The sequence below is a fragment of the Tribolium castaneum genome, chromosome 10 (assembly GCF_031307605.1).
Source record: "Tribolium castaneum strain GA2 chromosome 10, icTriCast1.1, whole genome shotgun sequence".
Taxonomy (NCBI): domain Eukaryota; kingdom Metazoa; phylum Arthropoda; class Insecta; order Coleoptera; family Tenebrionidae; genus Tribolium; species Tribolium castaneum.
Window position 1 is genome coordinate 5839729 of NC_087403.1, and position 24099 is coordinate 5863827.

Below are 24099 nucleotides of genomic sequence, written 5' to 3' on the forward strand. Positions count from 1 at the left end.
AAGTTAATGGTGCATGAATCTTAGGGAGATTCCGGGGGTCCTTTGCTGTGTCGCGACAACAACGATCCAGACCGATGGTTCGTAGGTGGAATCGTCAGTTGGGGAATCAAATGTGCTCATCCGCACCTCCCCGGAGTTTATGCTTACGTTCCCAAATATATTCCTTGGATTTTACAGCAGATGAAGCATTACTCTGATTAGATAGTAGATAAGACAATAATCTCAATTAAGCTGACAATAATGTAACAAGAATGAATGGTACAAATTATACACGGTAACTATGGTTTTCTAAGACATTTACATGAACAGAATGCTTACAAAGTTACTTAGTAAAACGCATTTATTATATTGTGGTATAGCAGTTCTCCCCTGCCACAATCCAGCTACGCACAATATCTAGAATGATCCTCTAGTGATATTTCGTGACAATTCACCTAGTGTTCGAGCGGACCGCTACTACATGTGATCTGTTTATACAGCTGTGTCATATACAACTTTGAGCGGTATTAATAAATATACTGAACTAAACCATGCCGTAACAAGTCAGCACCTTGAAGCAACCCGAATCGAGTGCACCAAACATACATCCGACAGAGTGGTGGAATGTCGGATGTTTTGATAATTAAATAACTCGAAAACTTTGGAAACTCCTCGGAATGAAATTTTTGCGTGAAAATAAACACATAACTTAACACAAGTTGCGAAGTTTGTCAAAACAATCAGATTGAATATTGCATGAAATCAGTGTGTTTGTCAGAAATCTCGAAATCGAAAGAAACGATCAAGTTTTATTGTGACGGTTGAATGTATAATATATGCCCCTATTGTGAATGTATAAATGTATACGTAATGTATTTACACCGAAATATGCGTCTTCTTTTTGCTCGTGAAAGGAATTTCTGAGGTCATTGCTACAACCCTTTAGCGAGCATGAAAAGTTCAGTATATTTCGTAAGATCGCCGTCTGTGCAGAAGTCTTCGAAGGCCCTATTAGTTAAGCCTTGCGCCCTGGTGCTGGTGTACCCGTGACAATAACAACTTCGGAGCCTTCTGCAGTGCTTAAATATATTTTATACCCTTAGAAAGAGAAGATATCATAGTTTTCTATAGATTTATAACGATGTTATCTAGTGTCTACTGTGCGCAGGTCATGAATTTTACAGCTCGCGGCAAGGACCACGCTCAACCAGATCGAAGGATATTTCGCATCAAAATTTACAAGAACAGTTACGTCGCTGAATTTATTTTAACATGCGATTTAATCAACAATCCCTGTCAATCCCCCGAAAGTTAATTAGTTCGGTTTGAGACGGTTTTCTTGGGAGAATGTCGGAGTCTGGGTCTGGGGAATAAATTTTCTCGTACCTCAATACCTTATTATTAGCTTGTCCTCGCCGTCGGCGATTGTCAAATTCCACAGTCCCTGCGTTTAACTAAAATTGCGACGTGTGGGCAATCACTAATGAAATACGTTGTACATGTTTCTAAATTGTGTTTTTCATAGAGAAAATAATACAAAAGTCATTAATCACTCAAGACAATTTCATTATGAGTTGTTACTCCTCAATATTGGCTGCAGGAACTACAAAAACGTTGCAGTGATATTAGACCTTAAGATACCACTAATTCAATTTAAGTAGATTTAAACAGACGACTAAGCCAATTAAAATTTCTGCAGCCGGTATTCACGGCGACTTTACGTGATTAATGACGCAAATAAAAAATAGGCTCACATGAAATTTTACATAGTGTAACATATCTCGGAGAATCATAAAAATTAAGTGATATTACATATCCTGACAATATTTTAGACAATAAATATATATTTATACATCATGTGGGTGCTTTCATGTGAGCTTTGAAATATGCGTAATTGTTTGGGAAAAAAACACTATTTTGATAGAACCGTTCTTATCTTTTATGAGATTGTTTAAATTAGGCGAAGTTGTTCACTTATGTGTTCCTTGGCTTTTGCTGCTACATCTAGTCGATGCAATGGGACAATAACTGGTCTAGTTATGTGTGATGTCCGGTCAGCATGCTATGTGCTTCCAGTTACCGCTCCTGTATTATTGAAACCTGTGTTGAAAAAATGTAGTCAATATATACTAAAACATACTACAGCTCTTTATTTCGTCCCTGTCCCCTGAGATACGATATTACATTAAGTAATATAACAAGAGAGAGGTTTTATCTACTCGTGATATAGCAAAGTTTGCAGTTATACGTCGCCCGGAATAACTTCATAAGACTTATCAGGTAAGTGCTTAACTACATTTATTTAATCCTTATTTGAAACAATGTACAAAGTTAGAGACTCTTGTTAAAAAATTAATCAACTTATAAACGAAGAAACGGAAGCAGTAAACCGTGCAGATAAAAATGCTTTCAGATGATGCCGGCAGCTAAAAATAATCTAACAAATTTGACGCCTGAATTAATAACAAACACCGCTAGCAATGAACTTCAAAGCAAGCCCATTCATTTGCGAACTTTCATTGAGCATTTTCAAGTGCAAATTGTGTCTCACATCCCGCGATGATTTGAAAGAAGATAAACTAGAAACAATTCTAATGCGCTCAAATTTATTACACCGTTGTCCTAACATATTGCAGCTAGCGTATTTGTCACAGAACTTTATTAGCAAGTAATTAAAACATCAGACAATCAACATTATCCCAAGAGACATTTGCCCTAATCTTTATAAATAATCTGGAATTAATGTAATCAACTTGATTACTCTAATTAAGAAGTCCATCGAAGTGACAACAAGCCAAGTAAAAGCGCCAGACTCCCGAAATTAACTACAATTACCTATTTATTCAAAAAGAATCCCAAAATGAGAAAATTTAACGAAAATATTTATATTCTAGAAAACTGTAACGACTGTGACAGACAGTCATGAGATGGTGCAAGTCTTTTTATGTGTTTCCCCCTTTTCCCACATTTGAGAATGACGCACGTAAATGTATTTATTTAAAACCCACAAATCGGTAAATTTGTTTGCCATAAATCTCAAAAATTGAACTAGTGTAAGAAAACACTTACAGATTAAAAGTGGTGAATAACCTTGATCAGAGCAAAAAAAATAAATTTAGTGACTTGCGTCAAAGAAAGGAAAATAAAACATTTCCCTTACTTCGAAATAATGTTAATGTTATATTATCTGCATAGGTACTCGTATTACCAAATGTAGGGGAATATGCAAGAAAATTGTTATAGTTGACGATGGTGCGTGTGGTAAAACAAGTCTACTAAATATTAACTGTCTTTCTTCAATCACTGTTGTAACAAAAAATGTAAAATGGACTTACCTTTTAAATAACCCTTCCATCCAGATCCTTGTGATCCTTGTGGTACGATTGTTTCGTCCATGAGCACACATTCATCAGTCATCACACGAAATTATATAAATATCACGCACTACTAAATGTCTATTTTTTATTTCGTACCAAATGTACAAAAAGTAATGATGTACGAACATGAATTCATATCACTTACTCCAAGTTACCTTAGTTAGGTATTTCCTATTTCCCGCAAATACAATACTCCCCGTTATGTTAAGACACATCTATTCTTTATTACGGTAAAAAGCAAACTGAACAGGGTGCAAAGATGGTAGGTAGGTAATTGTTTTTATTGATGTACGGTTTTCCAAGAAACTGGAATTTGTCGCCGAAACCAGTTTATTTAGTGACTGAAGGCGTAGGTAATTCATGGAGAGTACAGTCTAGAAGAAATTTATTGAACCCTTATTAAAGAAGGATAGCAATAATTTCTTCAATATGTTGATGCTTGAAATGTTGAATAAAATTGTACCAAACACAAAAGGGATAATGAGAAATATATGCAAGCGTTGTAAGGACGAAAAAAGTCGATGTTATTTGATTTAAAAATGCTTTTACTTCTGAAAATATGCTTCAAAATAAATTTTAATAATCTTTTTTCAGTGCAAACTTTGCAAATTGATCTTACATCGTATGGTAAACTAAAGAAGAGAAGAAGCAGTTCTAATGTGCTAAGATTAATTACACCGTCTTACCAGACTGCAGCTGTTGCATAACCAGTGAATTTGTTACTGAATTTTGTTAGCAAGTAATTAAAACATCAGACAATCAACGTTATTCTAAGAGACATTTCCCTAATCTTTATAAATAATCTCAAATTAATTTAGTCAACTTGATTACCGTAATTAAGACGTTATATCCAGCTGATGACAAGCAAGTTAAATTGCTTTACTAGGTATATTTGTATCTTTGCAGTAGGTACATCCTTTTAATACGCTCTTACGAAACGGTTTACCCTTTTGTCGTATTTTTGCTTTATATCAGCTTTTATTTTATAGTCATCTAATCTTTTTATTTCAACTTGTTTAACTGTGCTATTTAATTAATACATTTTTATTTTTTAAGTTTGTGTTTTCCTAAATATGTTACTATTTGCTGCACTAATTATTTACTTATTTCTTTGATCTTTTAATTCCTATCTTCATGTGTTTAGCTACAAAACTGAAAAAAAATAACAAATATTTTAAATACGGTCTTAAAAGAGCGATTAAAAATTTCGTATGTTTTCATCCAAACAGAAAACTGAAATGAGAGAAGTTTAAGAAAGAGTAGTAAAGAAAACTGTACTAAAGTTATAAATATAACTGATAGTTACAACAAGACACCAGTAGACGGCGTAAATTTCGGAAAACTCAAATGTGTTTCCCGCGCTTTACGATATTTGTGAATGACGCAATTTACCCTCCACCGTGTATTTATTTAAAATCCGCAAATCGGTTAATATGTTTCCCATAAATCTAAAAAATAATTAACTACTATCAAATAACAGTAAAAGATTTGAATGTGGTGAATAACCTTGATCAGAGTAAAAAAATTAAATTTAGCATACTTGCGTCAAAGGAAGAAGATTGTATAGAAAAATACGAAAAATTTCCTTTGCTGCGAAATAATGTGTGCATGATAAAAAGCGTAATAACGTACTTATTTTTAAATATATTATTGACATATCTTATCGGAATACGGAATGTATAGGTAGGTACCGCTCATGGTACGGGGAACTCTATCATCACAAGTTCCAAAAGATAGCGTCTTAAAATGTCCACACATATTTGATTTTGAAACTAGGACAATGTCTAGCAAGAAAATTGTTGTAATTGGTGACGGTGCGTGTGGTAAAACGAGTCTGTCAGTTGCCTTCAGCCAAAACGAATTTCCGGAAACCCACGTTCCGACAATTTACGATACGTACACCAAAACAATAACTGTCGATGAGCAAAATGTGGAACTCACAATCTGGGATACCGCCGGTGAGGAAGATTACGACAGACTTAGGCCTTTGTCGTACACAAAGGCAAGTGTTATAATCGTGTGCTTTACAATTGACAATCCGGTTTCTTTGAAAAACGTTAAGACAAGATGGGCGCCCGAAGTCAAACATTTCTGCCGGAAAGTCCCCATACTCCTAGTCGGTAATAAATTAGATTTGCGAAATAATAAAGAAACAGTTGAAGATCTGAAAAGAAATAACATGCAACCCGTTAAGTTCGAACAAGGTTTGAAGGTGTCGAAGAAAATTGGGGCACGGAAGTACATCGAATGCTCGGCTAAACATATGGTGGGGGTGCAGGACGTTTTCAGAAATGCTGCCAGAATTGCCTTGAAGACGCCACAGAAAAAAGGACTCAAGCGGTTATGTCGATGTGTCCGTGTTCCGTGCAAAACTACCTGATTAGATATCAGTATTACTATTTTTGTATTTCGCCCAAGCAATAAAAGTATTATTTTTCGAGGTTTTTTAATTGTCCACTGATCAAAGTCCACACGAAATTATGCAAGCTACGTTTCGGAAAATAAAACAAACATAGGGAAAAGTACGGAAGTTATATTTTTAGGTTGAGAAAAATACAGTTTATATAGCCATAACATATATTTATCTATTATTATTATTAGTAATAACTTTGACAGAGATCTCTGAAAATAAAGAGAAATGTGCATGACCGTCTACAAATTTCTTAAAATACAATCACAGATTTTGTCATTACAATTAAAAGACGCTAATTTTGTACTAGACAATACATCAAATATTCCATAAATTTGAACTCGACTGAAATGGTTTATGTACATTTGTACAAATTTACACTAACTAAATACCAATTTCACTTGGAAAAACTAATTCACTTCACATCGAATAAATAAAATTTGAACTACTTTAATATTAATGAGATTAAACGATATTTTGTATTTGGCATTTAAGTACGTTGGATAAAAAATCAAAAGTAATGCAATTACCCCGAATCAGGTTTGTAGTTTAGCGGGAACACTTGCGTGATCTCGCCAATGCCTTTGGCAGCGCCCTCTCTGAAGAGCAGCCTCTGCCCTACTGTAACGTACTCGGGGTGGGACTTAAACTTAAATAATACTGAAGCTCTTTCGTTGGTGTGAATGCAATCGGAAGGGAAAATGCCGACCACAACAGCCGTCTGCCTTATGTTTCCAATATGGACGGTAGTTTGGTATCCTTGATAAATGGCCGTTGCGTGGAACAGCACCGAAACGCTCGCTTGGAAGAACTCACAGCCTTTAGCATTCGAATCAGCTCGCAGCAAGACCAGCCCATTCCTCAAATTCGGAATATAACTACTGAGGCACAAGGCCGCGCTCTGCCCGGCCCTGACCATCCGGCACGGAACCCTGTTCCTATGAATCGACTTGATCACCACATTGAGGAAGCTCCCGTCCTTCTGGGGCCCGATCTGCATTTGCATGCCTTCGGTTATCACCCCTTTGGTCAGCAACCCCCCAATGATCTGGCCGACATCCCCGGCCTTGAAATTCTCATCAATTTGAAACTCGGGAGATTCCTGCTCCAGACGCTCCTTCTCAGTCGCACTGATTCCCGGAGGAAGGACGTGCAGGAATTTCAACAGCAGTTCCAAACCCTCGCCGCTGACGCTCGACACGCAAAATATAGGCACAACATTTTCGGTCAACTGGTTGGCACCAGCTGTTATGACGTCGTCTAGGTTTTTAATAACCAAAGGTACACGCCGACTACCCACTTGCTTTAAGAAAGATTCTAAAGACTGAAGAGTATTTGTTGGTGAAACTAAGTCGATTTTAGTTATCACGATGAAAAATGGCACGTTCAAAGCTATTGCTATTGCTAGATGCTCGTGCGCCATCCCTACAGCACCCGCAGTACTAGATATCTGAAACACAATTCATATTTAATCAACGTCACGAAGACGCAAATGTTGCATAACTAAGCCAAGCGGGATATTTTCGATTTGTTCGAAATATTTATTTTGTTACGGCTCTACATCCGCTCATGACCCGGCGAAAGATTTACTTGTGCTATTCCAAATTACGTAATAAGGCACAAATAAGATACTACCTTATTTGCCGACATTCCTTGCGTTTTTAACAAACGCCTTATGAAATGCACGAACTCGTTATGCTGTACGGAGCTACTAAGATTTTGATTACATGCAACAACATCTAAAAATTTACCGTAGAAACAATAAAAAGCATAATTACGCTCCTATAATCAAACAACAAAATGAATAACCTACACAAGAACACGACCAAACCATTTCTTAAGCGACATTCCCACGGTTGTAGTGCCAGTTGCCTACAAACAAGATTTACGCCATTTTGGTGTCTTCAACGTTATATTAACAGAAATAAAAGATTTCTTTGTCGTCTGGTAGGTAAAGAAACAATTCATTAGGCTTGAGGCGCACTTCGAAATAATTTCAACTACAAACACGCAACATAATCTGGGAAAGTGTGTTTTTTCCAATCTGCGAGGCCAATTACTGAGGCCTAGGGTAATTCAAATACTTTGTTGCAAGTTTACGTGTTTTGCTATTTTTAATAAACAGATAACACGATAATGAGATAACAATGAAATAACAATGCAATAAACGTAAAGCTGCAATTTTATTAATTCAGCTTCCACTTACCACAAGCATAGCATGATGAGGTGAATATCCCGAAAGACCTTGAATCGTGGTTCTTAGGTACTTCTTATGCCCTGCAAGGTCCAGGAAAGTGACCAGTTTGGTTGAACTGTCGCAAATTTCCTCAGCTGTGATCAGTTCGCTGTAACTGTAGTTAATAGGTTGACCCTGCAAGCCCCAATTAGCCCCTGACTGTAGCAAGTTATTAGTTTACTTGAGAGTTGAATCCGAGGATTTCGTGCGAGATTGAAGAAGTTCGCCCACTTTGAATCTCATGTAGGTGCCGGAACATGTTCAATCTTGCGCGCCCTCGTCCGTTGTCGAGATTCCCCTGTGTGAGGACCCCCAACAGGGTGGATTTCCCGGCATCGGCATTTCCAAGCACCGCCACTCGGACTTCGATGTTGTTCTGGTCATCTGGGATTTTTCTCACAAGGACTTCGGCGATACTCCGTCCGTTGTCAAGTGTCCTTTGTCGCAAAATCGTCGTTGTGGCTTCCAGTTTCAAAGCCATTTGTTGAAGGGTTTGCAAACTGGCCGTCATGTCTCTCTGGGACAGACCGGCCAAAATGCCACTGTCTTCAACCCCGATTTCGTAAATCGCCTCCCCATTGCCCTCGCGAAGGCGCCACTTCAACTAGAGATGGCTGGTTTAGAGGGAGGTGTGGTTAATGGTTTTGCTTACTTGTGTTACAAGGTGTTCGAATCTTTGTTTGGTTGGATTGACAATTTTCAATTTGTACTCGATGTTGCCGACTTGGGGCTCCGGCGGGAGAGCCTTCTGGTTGTTCAAATTGTCAATGGCAAATTCGTCCGTGCTGCACTCGTTGCAGTTGGTTGGGTCGAAAAGACTTAAGAAGGAGTCCATTGCTGTGCCTGGAACAGTAAAGTCTTGCTGATGGGTGACGACATATTGTTGCCAATTATGAAATTGGGTGAAAGTGAACCATTACCAGATCTTACCTATGAAAGTGAAGTGCAAGCGTTTTATTTGGCGAACGAATTTGCCAAAATATTTTGCTACTTGGGAAAAGGCAAAATCTGGCTTTATCATTTAATCGAGACAAGGGGGAAGACCCTTTGAAGTTTACTAATCTAATGTTTACAAAGTTACCTTTATTTACTGTTGAATCCTGGCCAATAAACTCAACGCTAAGTTAAAAATACATATTTAAAAACTGAACTACCAAAACAAACACAAATTGAAGGCGATCATTCTTGGATACTTGACAACTGACATCAACCGGATAAAAAAGCGACGCAAGGAGGATATCAGCGTTAGAATTAGGGAGAGGGAGACCAATCAGAATCGAGAATAGAACGCTCGGTCTGGTCCACGTTCAAATGTGATATAATCAATTCTATTTATCGAAAATTTTTCCACTTTGGACAAAATGACATCACGAGATTAGCTCTGGTTTACGTTTTTTGCGCACATTTCAACCCCTACAAAGCACCCAAAATCCACACTGGTTGCTGTAGTGAGCTGGCAGCTCGATAAAACACACCAGCTGTTGTTTATCAACAAAGGCCAAAGCAATGTCAATACGACAACAAAGACATTTTTAAATTAGACTTAGACATTTTCAGGACTGTAAAAAGATCATTAGTATTTACTAGGGACAAATTTATTGAAGCATAAATAAAAATTAAGCTTTTTATTCTATCTATAAAAAATTAGGAGCGTTCCGATCGGTGGCGTCCCCAGGCGAGGAACGCCAGAACCAGCAGGTGATATTTAAAGGTGTTTTGCACTCGTTGGAATGGTCTGCATGGGTTTGGCGCTCTAAAGGTGAACCATGGTCACTGGCGCACTTTGTAATCGAATAATAAAAATAAATGAATTGGGACCAACCGTGTTTCTTACTGTTTTTTTCAAGAGCATTGTTATTTTAACCAAAATCATATAATTGTCTTATGAGAAGACAACACTAAAATCTTTGCGTTTTTTATTTGCGAATTCTTTAAAAAAGAAAGCTTTTAATCAAGGCTCATGAAAGTAATGAATCTAAGTTGTGTTAAACCTGATTGCTATTTATGGTCAATGATATAAAAGTGCAACAAATACCTACAAGAAGTCTGCACGGATTCACAACCTGATTGTTGTAAATTCCAAGTTTAATTGAAACCTAAAATTTTCGATTAAATGGAGATTCATTTAATAAAAAGCAGCGAACAAAAAAATGCAAACATGTTGTGGAAAGCGGTAAAATGAAAAACTCGAGTGGTAGAAACCCATGAGAATAAAAAATGAGGACAATTCGCTCAACAATGAGACAAATACAACCATCAACCGGTTTGTTTTTGCACAAATGCAAAACTACATTAAAAATTAATTAGAAATTGTAACTGTTCCAAAAATGGCATAGTGAAGAGTTTCGGTAATTCCCCGACTTTTTTAATATCGTACTTAAATAGATAATGTGATAAAACTAGAAACAAATATTTATCAAGTACATAGATAGATATAAATACCACCGTTATATAAATTTACGATTCATGTGATAATTTTTCGAGAATAAGTAAAACAGTAATGAACAGTTATTCCAGTGGAATTTATTGCAACAACAAAATTTCATTTACGAGATCCCATCCCATACCAAACACAATTACCGCCATATATTGCAAGAAAATTATCGATTGTTTTCTAAATTTACTTCTGTCGCATGAGGCAAGAAAATGTGCGGAATTTCAGTATGACATAACCCTTGCGCTTTATTAAACACAAATATAGCCAAGTAATGGCGAGCATCAAAAATGACAGTGATCGTAAAAAGGAAACACGGAAATGTACTGAAACACAGAATTTTCTTCGTAATAACGCTTCCTACTGTTAAGCTTTGTTCAAATGCGGGATAATCCCAGATATTACGCGCATAGCAATTTTAATTTTTATGACCCTTTCCTACGAATAGGCTGGCTTTAAATGACCGAAGCGGCCATTACATGACAATGGCCATACCCAAAATAAATAATAACGCATTACGCGGATAATTTCCGGCAAAACTGACAACGCATTTTGTAAAAATTCGTGTGTTCACAAATTTAACAGAATGAAAGTTGTAATACGAATTATTACAATTTTTCTGAAGTGTTACATAAACGCTTGCCATTATTTTAATATTCATCAGATAATACAGTTTTGAAATTTTAATATAAACCAAAATGTGGAAATTACTTGTGAAGAAACGTTTATAATTGCTCATTACTCGAATAAATCTGCAACAAAGATCATTACGTCACTGGCGTAACGGCTTACTTATTTTATTTATTTAAAAATATAAATAAGTAAATTTGTGGCACAGTTCTATACGCGGCTAAGATTTCTCGATATTTTTTCGGTAAAATAATTCCTGATTATCTTCATTACCTAGAAACTGGGGTTTATTGAAGCATAACTCGGCCTTTTTATGCGCATTTTTGATTTTTTTAGTTAAATTGTGCTAAAGTTTCTCTTAGTGACGACAATAAAACAATGTCTAATAATAAGCAAGTGTAGGAAAGTACGTTAGTCAGTATTGAAAAAAAGCAGCGTCAGTAATAATCGAAAACTATAGAGCACATCAACCCCAAAGTGTGCCAACTATGGTATTTGAAAAGTCCTATTAGAGAAAGTTTATTAATATTTATATATGGGATGTCAACGATAATTCAAATAATTGGGGTACACTTTCGTTGATGACATATGGTGGTATGAAACGATTGCGACCGAAATTTTTCGCGATTTTTCAAGGCGCGTCATAGATAAAATTGTTTACGTTTCGTAGTTTTAGCACCAAATAGCCTATTGTCCGCGAATAAATAAAGGAAGGAAAATGAGAAAACACGCTAAATTGCGTTACTGTGAACTGCGTTGATGTGTTCGATATACAGGTGAATCTAACGGTATCAGAACACCTAAAAAGAGTAAGCCCCGTGCAATCGTTTAACCCAATCACACCGATAGCTCTCGATGGTATGCAGTTTCTTATAATTTATCTGCGTATTACAGCTATTTTATGCCTGAAACCCATTGACACAATAATAGAAGTCATGAGATGAGAACTACTTTCACGAGCCTTTCTAAATTTTCAGCATTATCGGCACCAAGTCCGCAAATCGCCACCAAATAAGTGAAGTGTTGTTGTGGTCCGACTGTACATCGGTAGACCTTATTTTGAAATTTTTCTTACAGGTTTGGCTTGGGTAATTAATATGGCCCCTGCCCTCAGGTATGAATGTCGATGCAGACGAAGACCTGCGGACCCACACGAGGTCAGGTGTTTGAAGTGGGACTCTGTGAGAGGTGAAAACGTGAAAACAGTTGTTTACAATCTCCGCGCGAGTGTCCCGTATCACAATCATAAACAAGTCCAGGGAAATGTGCTCGAGAGTCTCTAGGGTAAGGGTCTCGATTATCCCATATTGTCGTCCAGCTAACACTCTTGTGCTCACTCTCGAGTGCCTCCATTCCACACATCTGTAATTTTATACCGTTAGAATATTCGTGGCCTGCTCTCCTGCCTCTTGTTGATCTACATTTCATTAAATTGCAACAAAACACCAACAGTCCCAACTGGCTACATTTTTGCCACTTGCTTCATACTCCATTTGATAATTTAGGCACCGCATAGATGGCTGTAACGGGAACCGGTTACAAAATACTATTTCAACCACACATTTTTCTATTTTGGTGCGTCAACTCATCATAATTTTTCAGATGTTTGCAAGTTGAAGAAAATGGAAGCACCGACAAAATTCCTCCAAGATGAAAAAGAAAATTTCGTCACTGTAGTCTCAGTAGGAACTGATTCGACCCGCACTACGGCAAAATGTGACCCTTTTTCGCCAATCGACACCAAAACCTCAGGATACGTCACTGTCTTAACCATCGGCGACAATGACGAAGAATGTGTTACTAAAGACATAGTAGAAGAAGTCCTAGTCTACAGACTTCCCGGCGAACGCCTAGGTTTCGGGCTAAAGTTCGAAGGCGGAACTAAGGCAAACGAGTTCGTTAAACGCCTGTTCATCCAGTCATGTGCCCCCGACAGTCCAGCCTCCCGGGTCCAGAGCTCCTGGGGCAAACTAACCGAAGGTGACGAAGTCCTAGAAATCGACTGCATGCCAGTCAACACCATGACAAGAATCGACTGTGTGCGGTGTCTAAAAGACTCAAACGTTGTAATTAAACTTCTAGTGAGACATTTTAGTGCGGACTGTAAACAATCAAATGACTTCAAAACTAGGTCAGTGGAAGATTTGCCGCAAGTCATAAGTGCCGAAAAAAAGAGAACACCGCCACCACCTCCCCCAGTACCTCCGAGAAAAATCCCGAAAAAGTTCTACAAGAATAGTCAAAACAGCCAAGAAAATCCGGTTCCGGCAGCGCGTCAAATCAATTCGGAAGCCGCAAATAAGAAAAAATTCCAGTCGCCACGGAGCAGCGGGCGGACTTCACATTCCCCCGACATCCCCAGACGGGACAGGAGATTTTCGGACGGTAGTCTCGGACCACCCGATGCCGAGGTTTACGTCGACTTGTTTTCGCAAGAATCGACGCAAAGCCTCAGCGAATCCGATGACACAGGAAGTTCGATATCTACCGTTGTAGATCGATTTGGGTCATTCCCGACAACAACAACATCAAGTTTAGCAGGAAGTCTACCATCAACACCCACGTCAGTTCAAAAACAAATCGATTTTACGAACCTCTTCAACTCGTACGAGGAGGAGGACTTCATAGCACCGTTAAACAAGAGCATTAAAAGTGTGGCAAGCAAAACTCCCGAGCTGATTGAAAAAGAAAAAGCCGAGGAAAAATCAGGAAACATCAACGAAGACGGACTGCCGCTCCAGCCTCCGTCATGCTTTCAAGATGCCCCCCTGAGTTACGGAAACGAGGACATGAGAATCATCGAGACGAAATCGAATGAAATTAATGTGTGTGAGTCGGCAGAAAAAAAATCTATGAATAGTAAACACGTGGAAAATAATTATTTAAATGGTGAGAAAACTTCGACAAAAAATTCTGCGATTGAGGACAAAGTGTTTAAAAAGCCACCTGTACCTCCGCGGTCGCGGGACTTAATCAATGCTAATAAAACGAATGGATGCAAAGATGTGCAAAATATTCATGACGAGAACATGAACATATCGAACTTGCCGCGGTTAGTTGACTTCGTCCCTAAATCGACAACGCGCGACCATTTTGAAAACCCGGTCGAGATTATTAACATTTTTTTGGAAAACGAAAGGAGAGACACTGATTATTTGAAAAACGAGTTCTATGGGGACGACGAAATTGACGGCAATTTTGACGGCTATAACAACGAGATTGATGTTTATAGCTCAAAGTGGAGCTTATCGTCGCAATTGGCGACGATCGGGGAAGTCGAAGAGGAAAATTCGCAGGATTTTGGCACCAACAGGTATAAAACCACCGCATTGTGTTTAAAATTATAAATGCGTCTGTTTCACTTTAGATCGCCGCTTAACTCAACGCCCATCGTGATAGTTGAAAACGCCGATAACGACACGATCGAGGAAATAAACACATCAGAAGTGAAAAAAAGCGAGGGTAAGTTAAACTATGTAATTACAACGGATTTTTGAGAAAACTTCCGTATCTCGAGCTGCATAACACAGGAAATCTTCTTAACCGCTCATTAAAATCTAATTTATGTTACGGTGCAAATTCGTGTTTATTTTTGCCTCGTTGACACGGGTCTCATGCAAATGAATCCAGGGCAACATTTTACCTTCAGCACCCAATTACCGTAAAGTACAATGGTAATATTTTTCAAGTGTTCGAAAGTAAGGTGTAGTTCTCAAGGCTCAATTCTTGTCCATTTCTGGTTCAGATAAAAATGGCTGAACGCTCGTCTGGAAAACTTTATTACCTCGTAATTTACACCCGGATTTGCGCAAATTGTCATTTTTCATTGTGTAGTGTAAAAATTAGCTTTGAATGCTATGCAGTGAAGGTTTGAACAAGTGACTTACTTCACCGCATTTATACACATCAAGGAAGCCGCCGATAAAATTTGCCGGGATTTAATGACATTCGCAAATACGTGCAATAGTTTCCATGAAAGTAGAAATACCGAAAGTGAGTTATCATTGCGAGCAAACACAACCAACCCCGAATTAAAATTCCACGGAACGTTGCAATAATACATTGTATTACATAAACGAATTTGAGTAATGTAATGTTTAATGTATGGGATACGTGAACGATATTACAATAAGCGACCGTTGTCTAGGCGCACATTTACCGTAATGTCTTTAACTCCTTGCATATGTAATGGCAGAGGAGGAACCCGTCAAAATGTTTCTACGTCACGATGAATGCATTAACTGCTCCAGGAAGAGAAATAATCGTTATCTATATCAATAAACAAATAAATTCGATCACCAGCCGGTAATCTAAAGCTCGAAAATTCGTATATGTGTGAAAGTGGTGTGGTTTGCATGCAGGTAATTTCAGCATTGTTGGGAGATTTTCCCAAGTCCGGCCCCAATCGCATACGTAATTGTTGCGCTTTATACAATTTTTTAACGCTGAATTCGATTGAAATCTAACCCTGCCTCCTTCCGCTCACGTTAATTACTCGTCCAGCGGAAATTGCTTTCACTGCACACATTTTTAGTCAAAATTTGCCTCTGACATTTTATTAAAAAACCGACTCTTGAAAGTGGTGTACATATTTGAACAGGTTCGTAATTTCCATGTCAAGGTTGCGAAATAAGAATGACTGTCCTTTATGTTGCTGCAAAGCAAGGCACAGTGCTTTGCAATATATGTGCATATAAGGAGAGGTGTACTTGCTATACTTTATGATTCATTTTTGCAAAATGAACTTTTTAAGCAGTCGGAGCGCAACCAGTAATACAGGTCTGCTGTGCGAGTAGCCTCCATCAAGCCGGCATTCGCACTTAACACACTTTATAATTTACTAATTTGTAAACATCTGACTTGTTTTCAAGCTTAAATTTGTTGCATTTTTGCGATAGGTCAAAAATTTAAAGGTTAAATCTTATCCACATTTTAATGAGATGTGTGCATTTTAAATTTGTTATCACTCCTCTTATTGCTATAATAAATGATAATATTTGAACGGTTACAACAAATAAAGTAATCCAAGTGTTTGTTTATTATTTTGCACCGTTCCTTTTTTAGAGGGTAGGGAGTAATGACTGATCTACTAATTGTTTCGAGCCTGAAATGCCTTTTGTCTTAGTAAAATTACTCCTAGCCGGATACAGGAAAAAATCGAGTTTGTGGGTTACGTTTGGTGACTCCAGCAACCGCAGTCATAATTGATGAACAGTTCGAGTAGAAAGCCGATGCGAATTTGTCATTTATTCAAACAAAAACTTGTTAATTAAACTTAGTAACTGGATTAGCAAACTACCGTTTTAAACGTATCAGATTCATTTATTGTCGGTAATGATAATGCCCAAGAATAAAAGGCAGGAAACTTAACTTTCTTGGAAAAATTTCAGCTTCAACTAGTACTAGCCGTTAGATTTTTTAGGGAAAAGGATGTCATAATTAATTTACTTCTGCCTTATTTGCTATGGAAAACCACTATGTGTGTTTTTTCAGAGAAGTGGTTTAATTAAAATGTAACATATGTTATATACGTTGCAATTTAATCTATTAAACTACTATAAATAATTGTTAGCAGCGAAGATTGAATAGCAGTTGGATCATTTATTTACAGAATTAATCACACGATGAATTCCGATTTAATTTTTAAACTTTATTCAGATTATTTCTAATTGACAATAAAACATGTCACCACTTAACGGGAGGCCGAGATCTAAATATAACATATTAAAATATCCTTGTTAACGAGATTTATCACGTCTTTTTCCTGGCATTTGCTTCGATAATAGATGCTTACAAAATTAATTAAATCATGATTTAGACAAACATGTCGCTCGCTTTGCACAAATAATCCTACGCTTTTGTAAATCAAATCAGGAAGTTTACAGCTACGGTTCACTTTATTCTATTAATTAATTTTCTTCCTAGTTTACTAATACGGCTTTATTATTTTTTCCAATGACAAAAAGGAAAAATACACATTTATAAATCATAAACTTGTCATCAATCATCATTAATCATTAAATAATCGTGACATCAATTAAACACCAAGATCCCATTTTATCCTACTATTGTTAAAAACTCTGATCAGTGATGATTTAGCATTACAAATGTTTATTTTAAAAAATTATACAATATGGACACGTACGTTTTGCATAATTTTCTGCATTAAATTTTATTACCAACAGATGGTGGCATTTTATTGTGCTTCAAACCAGAAATATTTCTAATTGATAATTGCCTTATGCAAATGTATAGAGACGTAAAATGGTAATACATGCAACAAAATGAACAACCATTTACACTTTATTTCTTGCACGACTGAAAATTACTCAAAGCTAAAAATCCCAATTTGATCACAAGATAAGCGATACGATTTTATCAAGATGTTAATAATAATAATACAATGATTCATTTAAAGAATAAACTATTTTTAAAAATAATGAAAACAATCGGATTAAAAAAAAATAAAATCTGGATGTAATGCTTAATAAGAATATCATCTAGGAAACAATACAAGTATAAAATAATTTTTATATTATATTTATATTTTAATGTGGTCATGAATGTGCTTTCTTCTAGAAAACTTTAAATTTAGCTAAATCAGGACGGTTGGTCACCTAGTGGTAGGCTCTTAAAAATATTTTTACCGAGCAAAAGGTCAAAAACACTTTACTTAATTGTTATGTGTGTGAATTAATGTGTTCGAGTTGAATAAATTCAAATTAATTTTTTGTGTAATAAAAATATAAAATTAAAGAGTGATATGCATCTTGTAATGTCGAGAATGATAAACAACTTTCTTTCGAATATAATGCTATAATTATGTGCCACCCACTAAAATAAATTTAAAATTTTAGTTATAAAGTTTAGTACAGCTATAGGTGCGGAGGCGTTAACCCATAAATGACTTCCAGTTCTAATTAAAAATCTTATCGTGATTATTAACGTTGACAAGAATTTCCGAGGCATATGGAATGGCTGTAGGAAAATTTTTTCAATACAATATTTTTGAATAAAATTTAAATCAGCATCAGCAACCGGTTTGTTCAGAAGCTGCAAGCCGAAAATGTGGAAATCGTCCCAGCTCCGAAACTGGCTTTAGCGATTTCGTCAACAAAATTTGAATAAAGATAAAGATATTTTCAATTAAAATAGCTTCTGCAGTGCGTTTTTCGATCAATGTCACGTACTGTGACTGTTTTCATGGGATTAGTAAGCCTGGCAATCTTGTCGTCAGAGATAAAACATTTTTGTTTTAGGCGATTATGCTCTGTTACATTGGTGATGTTTGATTGTTGACTTTTCTAATAATCAATGTAGTGACTAATGTTTACCTTGAGTTAGCAATAAAACCACTTTAGGAAACATGACAATAAATAAAAAAATTGTGTGAAAAGTGGTATTCTCCTCGGTAGAAAAATATTAATGTGGTTGTCCATGTGTGGGTTCGCTGGAAATGTCAATGCCATCGAAACAAAATTGATATGAAATCCACACATCTGCTTATTTTCCGTGCTATATCTCCTCATTGTTTCACGTTCTCCAAGAAGGCAAAGCTCGATTTCACACTGCTGCTTGGCCACGATGTTATCGCCAATCCGCCGGACAATGTTTAAAAAATTGCTATATCAAATCTATGCTCCGTTTCACTCTTCCCAACCATTTGGTATTGTCTTCTCATCGGAGTTCATCACCGGTTGATGAAATTTTTCAAATGCCACTCACCGCGCGTAATTTATTAAACGGAGCAAAGTGTAACCTGGGGTTTTTCGGCGAGCCAATTTCTCGAATAGAGCATAATGAGAATGGTTTAATTAATTGGTGTTTTTGGCGAGGCTCGTAAACCGAAGTGAAATGAGTCCGTGGTGTTAAATTGGCTGATTAAAGACGAAACATTCGGGGGACGAGGCGTACCAAGTATTTTAGTTGACCGGTTTCCGACATGTTTTGCCTTATAACAGTATTTCCAGCAATTTATCGCCAATACTAATCCGTTGGACCTATATGCATTTTTATGTGTACGCATCGAGTTTTTCAAGCAGAGGCTTGGAATTTATTCCGTCCACGACGTTGCTTTTTGAATAAGGGTGGCTCGGCCTGGCAGTGGGAACTGAATGATTTTTTCCGCCATGTGTCGCACTCGCAGCAAAATATTTACATAAAAGTAAGATTGCAGTTACAATGTGATCGACAACCCGCAATCCATACCATAGCCAGCCAGCTGCCCTTGACTTCACGTCCACTGACCTGATGGTTTGCCAATTCCCTCCTCCCGCTCTTGGTTACCTCTTGGTGATGCCACTTATAATCGACTATTTAACATGATTTTTAGATTATTATCGATTATTAAATCGATTTTATTTAGCTCCGCCGAGTTTATTACTGCATCATTCTCGAGTAATTAAAACATTAATATTTTTTTAGTCGTATCTCCATCCGCAAGGTTACATCTCGAGTTATTGAAACGCGCCACTGATAAACCAATTTTTATTACCGGTAATAAATAAGATGCAAACAATTCTTTTTTATTATCGGAAAAGATTCTGGCCAGAGTAATTCGCGGATCTACGCTCAGCGCGACTTTAGTTTGCCATTTCGTTAGTGTCGGTTTGTATGGCGAGCAATCTACACGCCCAACGCGATTGCTACAGAAACATTTTTAAGTTATAAACTTAGTTTCAAAACACGTAGTGCCTTTTCGTGGATTAATCAATTGTTGGTAAGCATTCCTCCCCCGTTTTGCCTCATCTTTAATTCATCTTTTGACAATAATTTGAATCTCATTACGACCAGCTTCAGTTCTTTGATTTAGAAGAATTTATCAGAACCAAACAAAAACCCCAACAAAATACACATTTTTGTTGCGTTTGTGGAAGAAGAATGATTTCTTTGTTTGCATCCACGCTCGAGAGCCGTCGACATTTTCAAAATCATTTTGCGGAATAAAATCACTTTCTGCATACCAGTATGGCACCTACATGTTATTTTTGTGACATAATAAGTCTAGTAAAATATTCACTTTCCCCAGCATACAAGTTTTTGTGGGTAGTGACCAAGTTTGAAATGTAATTGTCAAATTCCTTATCTATAACTAGATCAGAAAATCTCTCATTTGTAATTGAATTTAATATTAGTTATTGAATGTGTTATGGAATGAAACGAGATACTTGTGGTGGTGAAAAAATTTCATGGTCGCAGACAGCGTGCGGGGGTTTCACCGTGGAACTGTAACGCTGGTATTGCCATAAACTGTCGAAAAAATTGACAACTTCCCCATTTCGCCTCGATCACATCTGAAGCATTTTTATCGCGCTTTATCGATAAATCAGCTTTTAAAAATACATCCTATTTATTAAAATTAGTCATGTGGGATGTAATAATTGTGCAACAAATTTCGCTGTCATGCAAGACATGTCGATTTGAAATATTTATTTTTAGGTATCAATGGCAAAATGGAAACTCTTCCAAGTGATTCACGGCAGCCACCTGATGGACATGAGTTTCCCGACTACGTCGAAGTCACTAGTGAACAAACCGATGATAAGTTCGTTCGCGAAAATTACAAAGATCTATACAGCCAAGAGCTAAGCGAAAAAAGTGTGACTTGCAAGTCAACAGAAAGTGTAAATTGGAGTCAAAACAGAAGTTCCTTTAATGATTTTTCCAACGTGCCCATACAGAATAAGTCTTCTCTTTCAAAGATAAACAGTGTCTCGAACAGTGATCTTAGTTCTTTTAAGTCGAATTCGTTCGACAGCGGTGATGAAGTAAGTTTACGAAAGTCCAGTTTAGAGCCAACTCTCCATACGAGATCGCAAAGCTTAATTGATATGTCGAGCATATCAAAACAAAAGAACGATCGCTGGAGTCTCCTCGCCGAACAAAGAAGAAAAGGTTATTCTAAACTGAAAGGACTTGTGATACCTGAACACGTATCTGAAAATGAACCAACTCCTGCGGTTAACATCCCGGAAATAATAAGTCACACTACTCCAACGTTCGTCCTAGACACAAAGCTTCAAACCAGTGAAACAACCCAAGGCCATGCGAACGAAATCGAACCGATTGCATTACCACTAACCTCGCCCCCTTGGACTTCCAACACTTCCACCTTCCCCAAGTATTCGCCCGCTTTCAAGAGGAAAAGTCTCCAAGTCTATTCACAAACAAAAACTCAGAAGCCCGAAGAAACAGAAACTGCCATAAAATCGCCAGCCAAAACTGTGCCTGATTGTAAAAGTGCCACATTAAAGCATAAGAGTGACGAACTTCGACTTGACAACCTGTCGGATTCCCCTAAATCGTTAGAAAGCATTACCTCGCCGACAAGATCGGACTGCAGCTTCGATTACGTCACGAATTCGTTAAACAAAGTCAAATGCAGCAAACAAGAACCCAACAGAACGTACAAAGAAACTTTCAACTATGTCACTAAATTACATAAGGATATTGGAAAATCCGAGGATGAAAGTGACAATGATTCAGCAGTGAGTTCGAGTCAGTCCAGTTACATTTCGAGGTGCTCGCCACCACCCTCACCCACACGATCCTGCGAAATGTTAGACTACGATTCACCGACTCGGACAAAACCCGAAACCATTCAGGACGTCGACAAATACAACAATCTGCAGTGCCGTCTCTTAAAAGCCGCTAGTGTGGAAGCCATCAATCGCAAAAACATCCTGGCATCGGCGAAATGCCGCAGTGGCAGAGACCTCAAAGTTGGCTCACCAGTGATTCAGAGAAAATACGAGGATGAGGATTCTTCCGCAAACGCTATTACAGTTGAGCCCGAGACTCCCGTAAATCCAGTAAATCAACTAGCGATCTGTAAACAAGACCAATCGGCGGAGACTCGTAACATGATAAAGGAAAAACGAAGCATAAGTCGCGAGGAATCTGCTCCCATTTCCAAGCCTCTACTGAACGGAGATAGCGGAATAAAAAGTGGTACGTACTGGAGATGCCTTTTACCTTTTTTTTCACAACACATATTACAGAAATAGCTCCATCGCCCAATAGAGTCCCCGAAAAAAATAATTTAATCACGCTAAAACCGGTAGCCGGCTCTTTGAAAAACTTTACGACGCAGTTACGCGAAACCAAAATCCCTCCAAAAAGCATCACAAAGCCGAGCAGTTGGCTGAAAAACAACAACAAGTCGATGAGTGTCACCGACTTGCGGAAAAGTTTCGAAAAATTCGGCAACGCACCCCCGCCTCTTCCCCAAAACATCCCCATGGCGCTCAGCAAGGAGCCGAAATCCCGACCTGCTAAGTCGGAAGCTAAACTGAAACCTGAAACTCTCCTTGAGAAAAAACCTAGAAGTAATGGCGAAGTCGCTAAGTTGGAAACACCAAAGGTTTGTACAATAGTTATCGCTTCACTGTTAAACATATTAGCCCTACACGCCCAGCTTTAGGAATTTTGACCCCGCTTTTTAAACAAACCGAGTGTTTTAATTTAATTTGAGAGTCGTGTTTGTGTTTCCAGCCTGCAACAAAACCGCTCGTGAAAGATGCAGCCGAGCAAAAGCAAAAAGACACTCCTGTTGGCGGTAATAGGAGAAAGGTGGTTCTGTGCCCGGAATTTGTCGGGGGGAGCATTGGGATAACTCTGGCCGGAGGGACGGATTACGAGACAAAAGAAATAACCGTAATTCGTCCATTCGCGTATTTTTGGAATTTTTCATCTCGTTTTTTAGGTGCACAAAATCCGTTACGGTAGTGTAGCGTATAACGACGGCCAGTTGAAAAAAGGCGATAAAATCGTATCCATTAACGGAAAAGAAACGACCAATCTCACACACGCGGAATCTGTTGAACTGTTAAAAGTAAATCAAGTTTCTCATTTGGTTACGAGGAACTAAACCGTGATATAATTTCAGGAACCGGTATCCAAATTTATTCTAATTGTGGAAGATGGTAAAGAAGAGACGTTGCCTTCACCGCAGCGAAAATCCTTCATTTATGAACCATCCGAACCGAAATGTAATAAGATTTTCACGAAATCAATTTTTTTATTGTGTGAAATTTCAGCTCCTGGGCCCGCTTCCCCGGCGAAAAATGTAACGCATGTGATTAAGTTTACGAAAAATGGGGCTGGGTTAGGGTTCAGCATAGAAGGGGGCAAGGATTCGCCAATGGGAGACTTGCCCTTGCGCGTCAAAAAAATATTCCAAGGTTTGTTGTGATTTTTTCAGTACAATGTTTTTTATTTTACCGGCTTAGGTGGACTTGCCGAGAAAAACGGAGAATTGTGCGTTGGCGACGAACTGTTGGCTATTAATGATATTAGCTTAACAAATTTGTCAAGGATTGAAACATGGTCCCTAATGAAGAAGCTACCTGATGGGAATGTCAGTATTCACATTCATCGATAATTTTTTGACTATTTTTATTTATTTGTACTTTTTTAAGTATTGTCTTGCCAGACTGTTTGTAATGTTCTTGTACGTACTTATTCGTTGTTAAATTATTTCCTTGTGTCAGTCATGGTTATGTGCCCACAGTTAAATCATTTATATATTTTATTACATAGCTTATTTGTATGATAACATTACCTAAAATATCTAGTACAGTGTATAGATTGTTCATTAATATATTTTTATATGAATAAATTATTGATATATTATACTCAGCTTTTGATTTGCACCCTTCCTTTTTGAAAAAACGTTTTGCATTCAAATACCTTTCGCGCATACGGAATGATCAGCGTTCGCACGTCGGCGCCTATAGATAAAAAATATTGATTTCCGTACACATCACCAGATTCTAGGAATTCTGCCAAACGATCAATTCACCTTTTACGAAATATTGAGAGTTGTTTAAATATATGTTAAAAGATAAACTGTGTAATTATTTGTTAATTTACTTAATGATTAAATGATAACAATTTAATTAGAGGTGTTCAATTTCCATTTTTTTTGTGTGTAAGCAGCAGGAGTACGACTGAGACTTATTCAAATGCCTAGTACATGTTCAAGACCGCTGAACCCGCCTGCTCCCTCTTGTGATACACGTAGCAAACTGTC

General features: G+C 37.6%; 3 protein-coding genes and 1 non-coding gene across 12 annotated transcripts in view; 3 read left to right on the forward strand and 1 right to left on the reverse strand.

Moving 5' to 3' along the window:
• Corin (corin) overlaps positions 1-2118 on the forward strand; it is a 24756-nt gene extending 22638 nt beyond the window's left edge. For all 7 annotated transcript variants that reach the window (XM_015981157.2, XM_015981160.2, XM_015981159.2 and 4 more), the window contains one exon: positions 25-2118. In XM_015981157.2, the coding sequence (XP_015836643.1) occupies positions 25-201 (177 nt within the window). In that variant the 3' untranslated portion in view covers positions 202-2118. The remainder of the gene's footprint in view (positions 1-24) is intronic.
• A 2790-nt stretch (positions 2119-4908) lies between these two features.
• Positions 4909-5794, forward strand: LOC661700 (uncharacterized). Its single transcript, XR_010335564.1, has 2 exons — positions 4909-5472; positions 5513-5794. It is a non-coding gene; the product is annotated as an uncharacterized LOC661700 (transcript).
• A 121-nt stretch (positions 5795-5915) lies between these two features.
• LOC661660 (uncharacterized protein) lies at positions 5916-9390 on the reverse strand. Of its 2 annotated transcripts, none has more exons than XM_967809.5 (5): positions 9084-9390; positions 8655-8845; positions 8184-8606; positions 7973-8137; positions 5916-7216 (listed from the first exon to the last, which is right to left on the reverse strand). In XM_967809.5, the coding sequence occupies exons 2-5, from the start codon at positions 8835-8837 to the stop codon at positions 6293-6295; spliced, it is 1695 nt and encodes a 564-aa protein (XP_972902.1). In that variant the 5' UTR covers positions 8838-8845; positions 9084-9390; the 3' UTR covers positions 5916-6292. The 2 variants fall into 2 exon arrangements, with proteins under 2 accessions (XP_972902.1, XP_015835466.1); XM_015979980.2 differs by lacking the exon at positions 9084-9390 and adding an exon at positions 8933-9070.
• A 2411-nt stretch (positions 9391-11801) lies between these two features.
• bbg (big bang) lies at positions 11802-23701 on the forward strand. 2 transcript variants are annotated; one of them, XM_064359230.1, is made up of 10 exons: positions 11802-11924; positions 12144-12350; positions 12669-14379; positions 14434-14528; positions 20505-22016; positions 22067-22428; positions 22560-22721; positions 22771-22899; positions 22954-23248; positions 23297-23701. In XM_064359230.1, exons 3-10 carry the CDS (start codon positions 12689-12691, stop codon positions 23446-23448), a joined length of 4398 nt encoding a protein of 1465 aa, XP_064215300.1. In that variant the 5' UTR covers positions 11802-11924; positions 12144-12350; positions 12669-12688; the 3' UTR covers positions 23449-23701. The 2 variants fall into 2 exon arrangements, with proteins under 2 accessions (XP_064215300.1, XP_008199417.2); XM_008201195.3 differs by lacking the exon at positions 11802-11924 and having other exon boundaries at positions 22954-23056; positions 23105-23248.
• Positions 23702-24099: the final 398 nt, after the last annotated feature.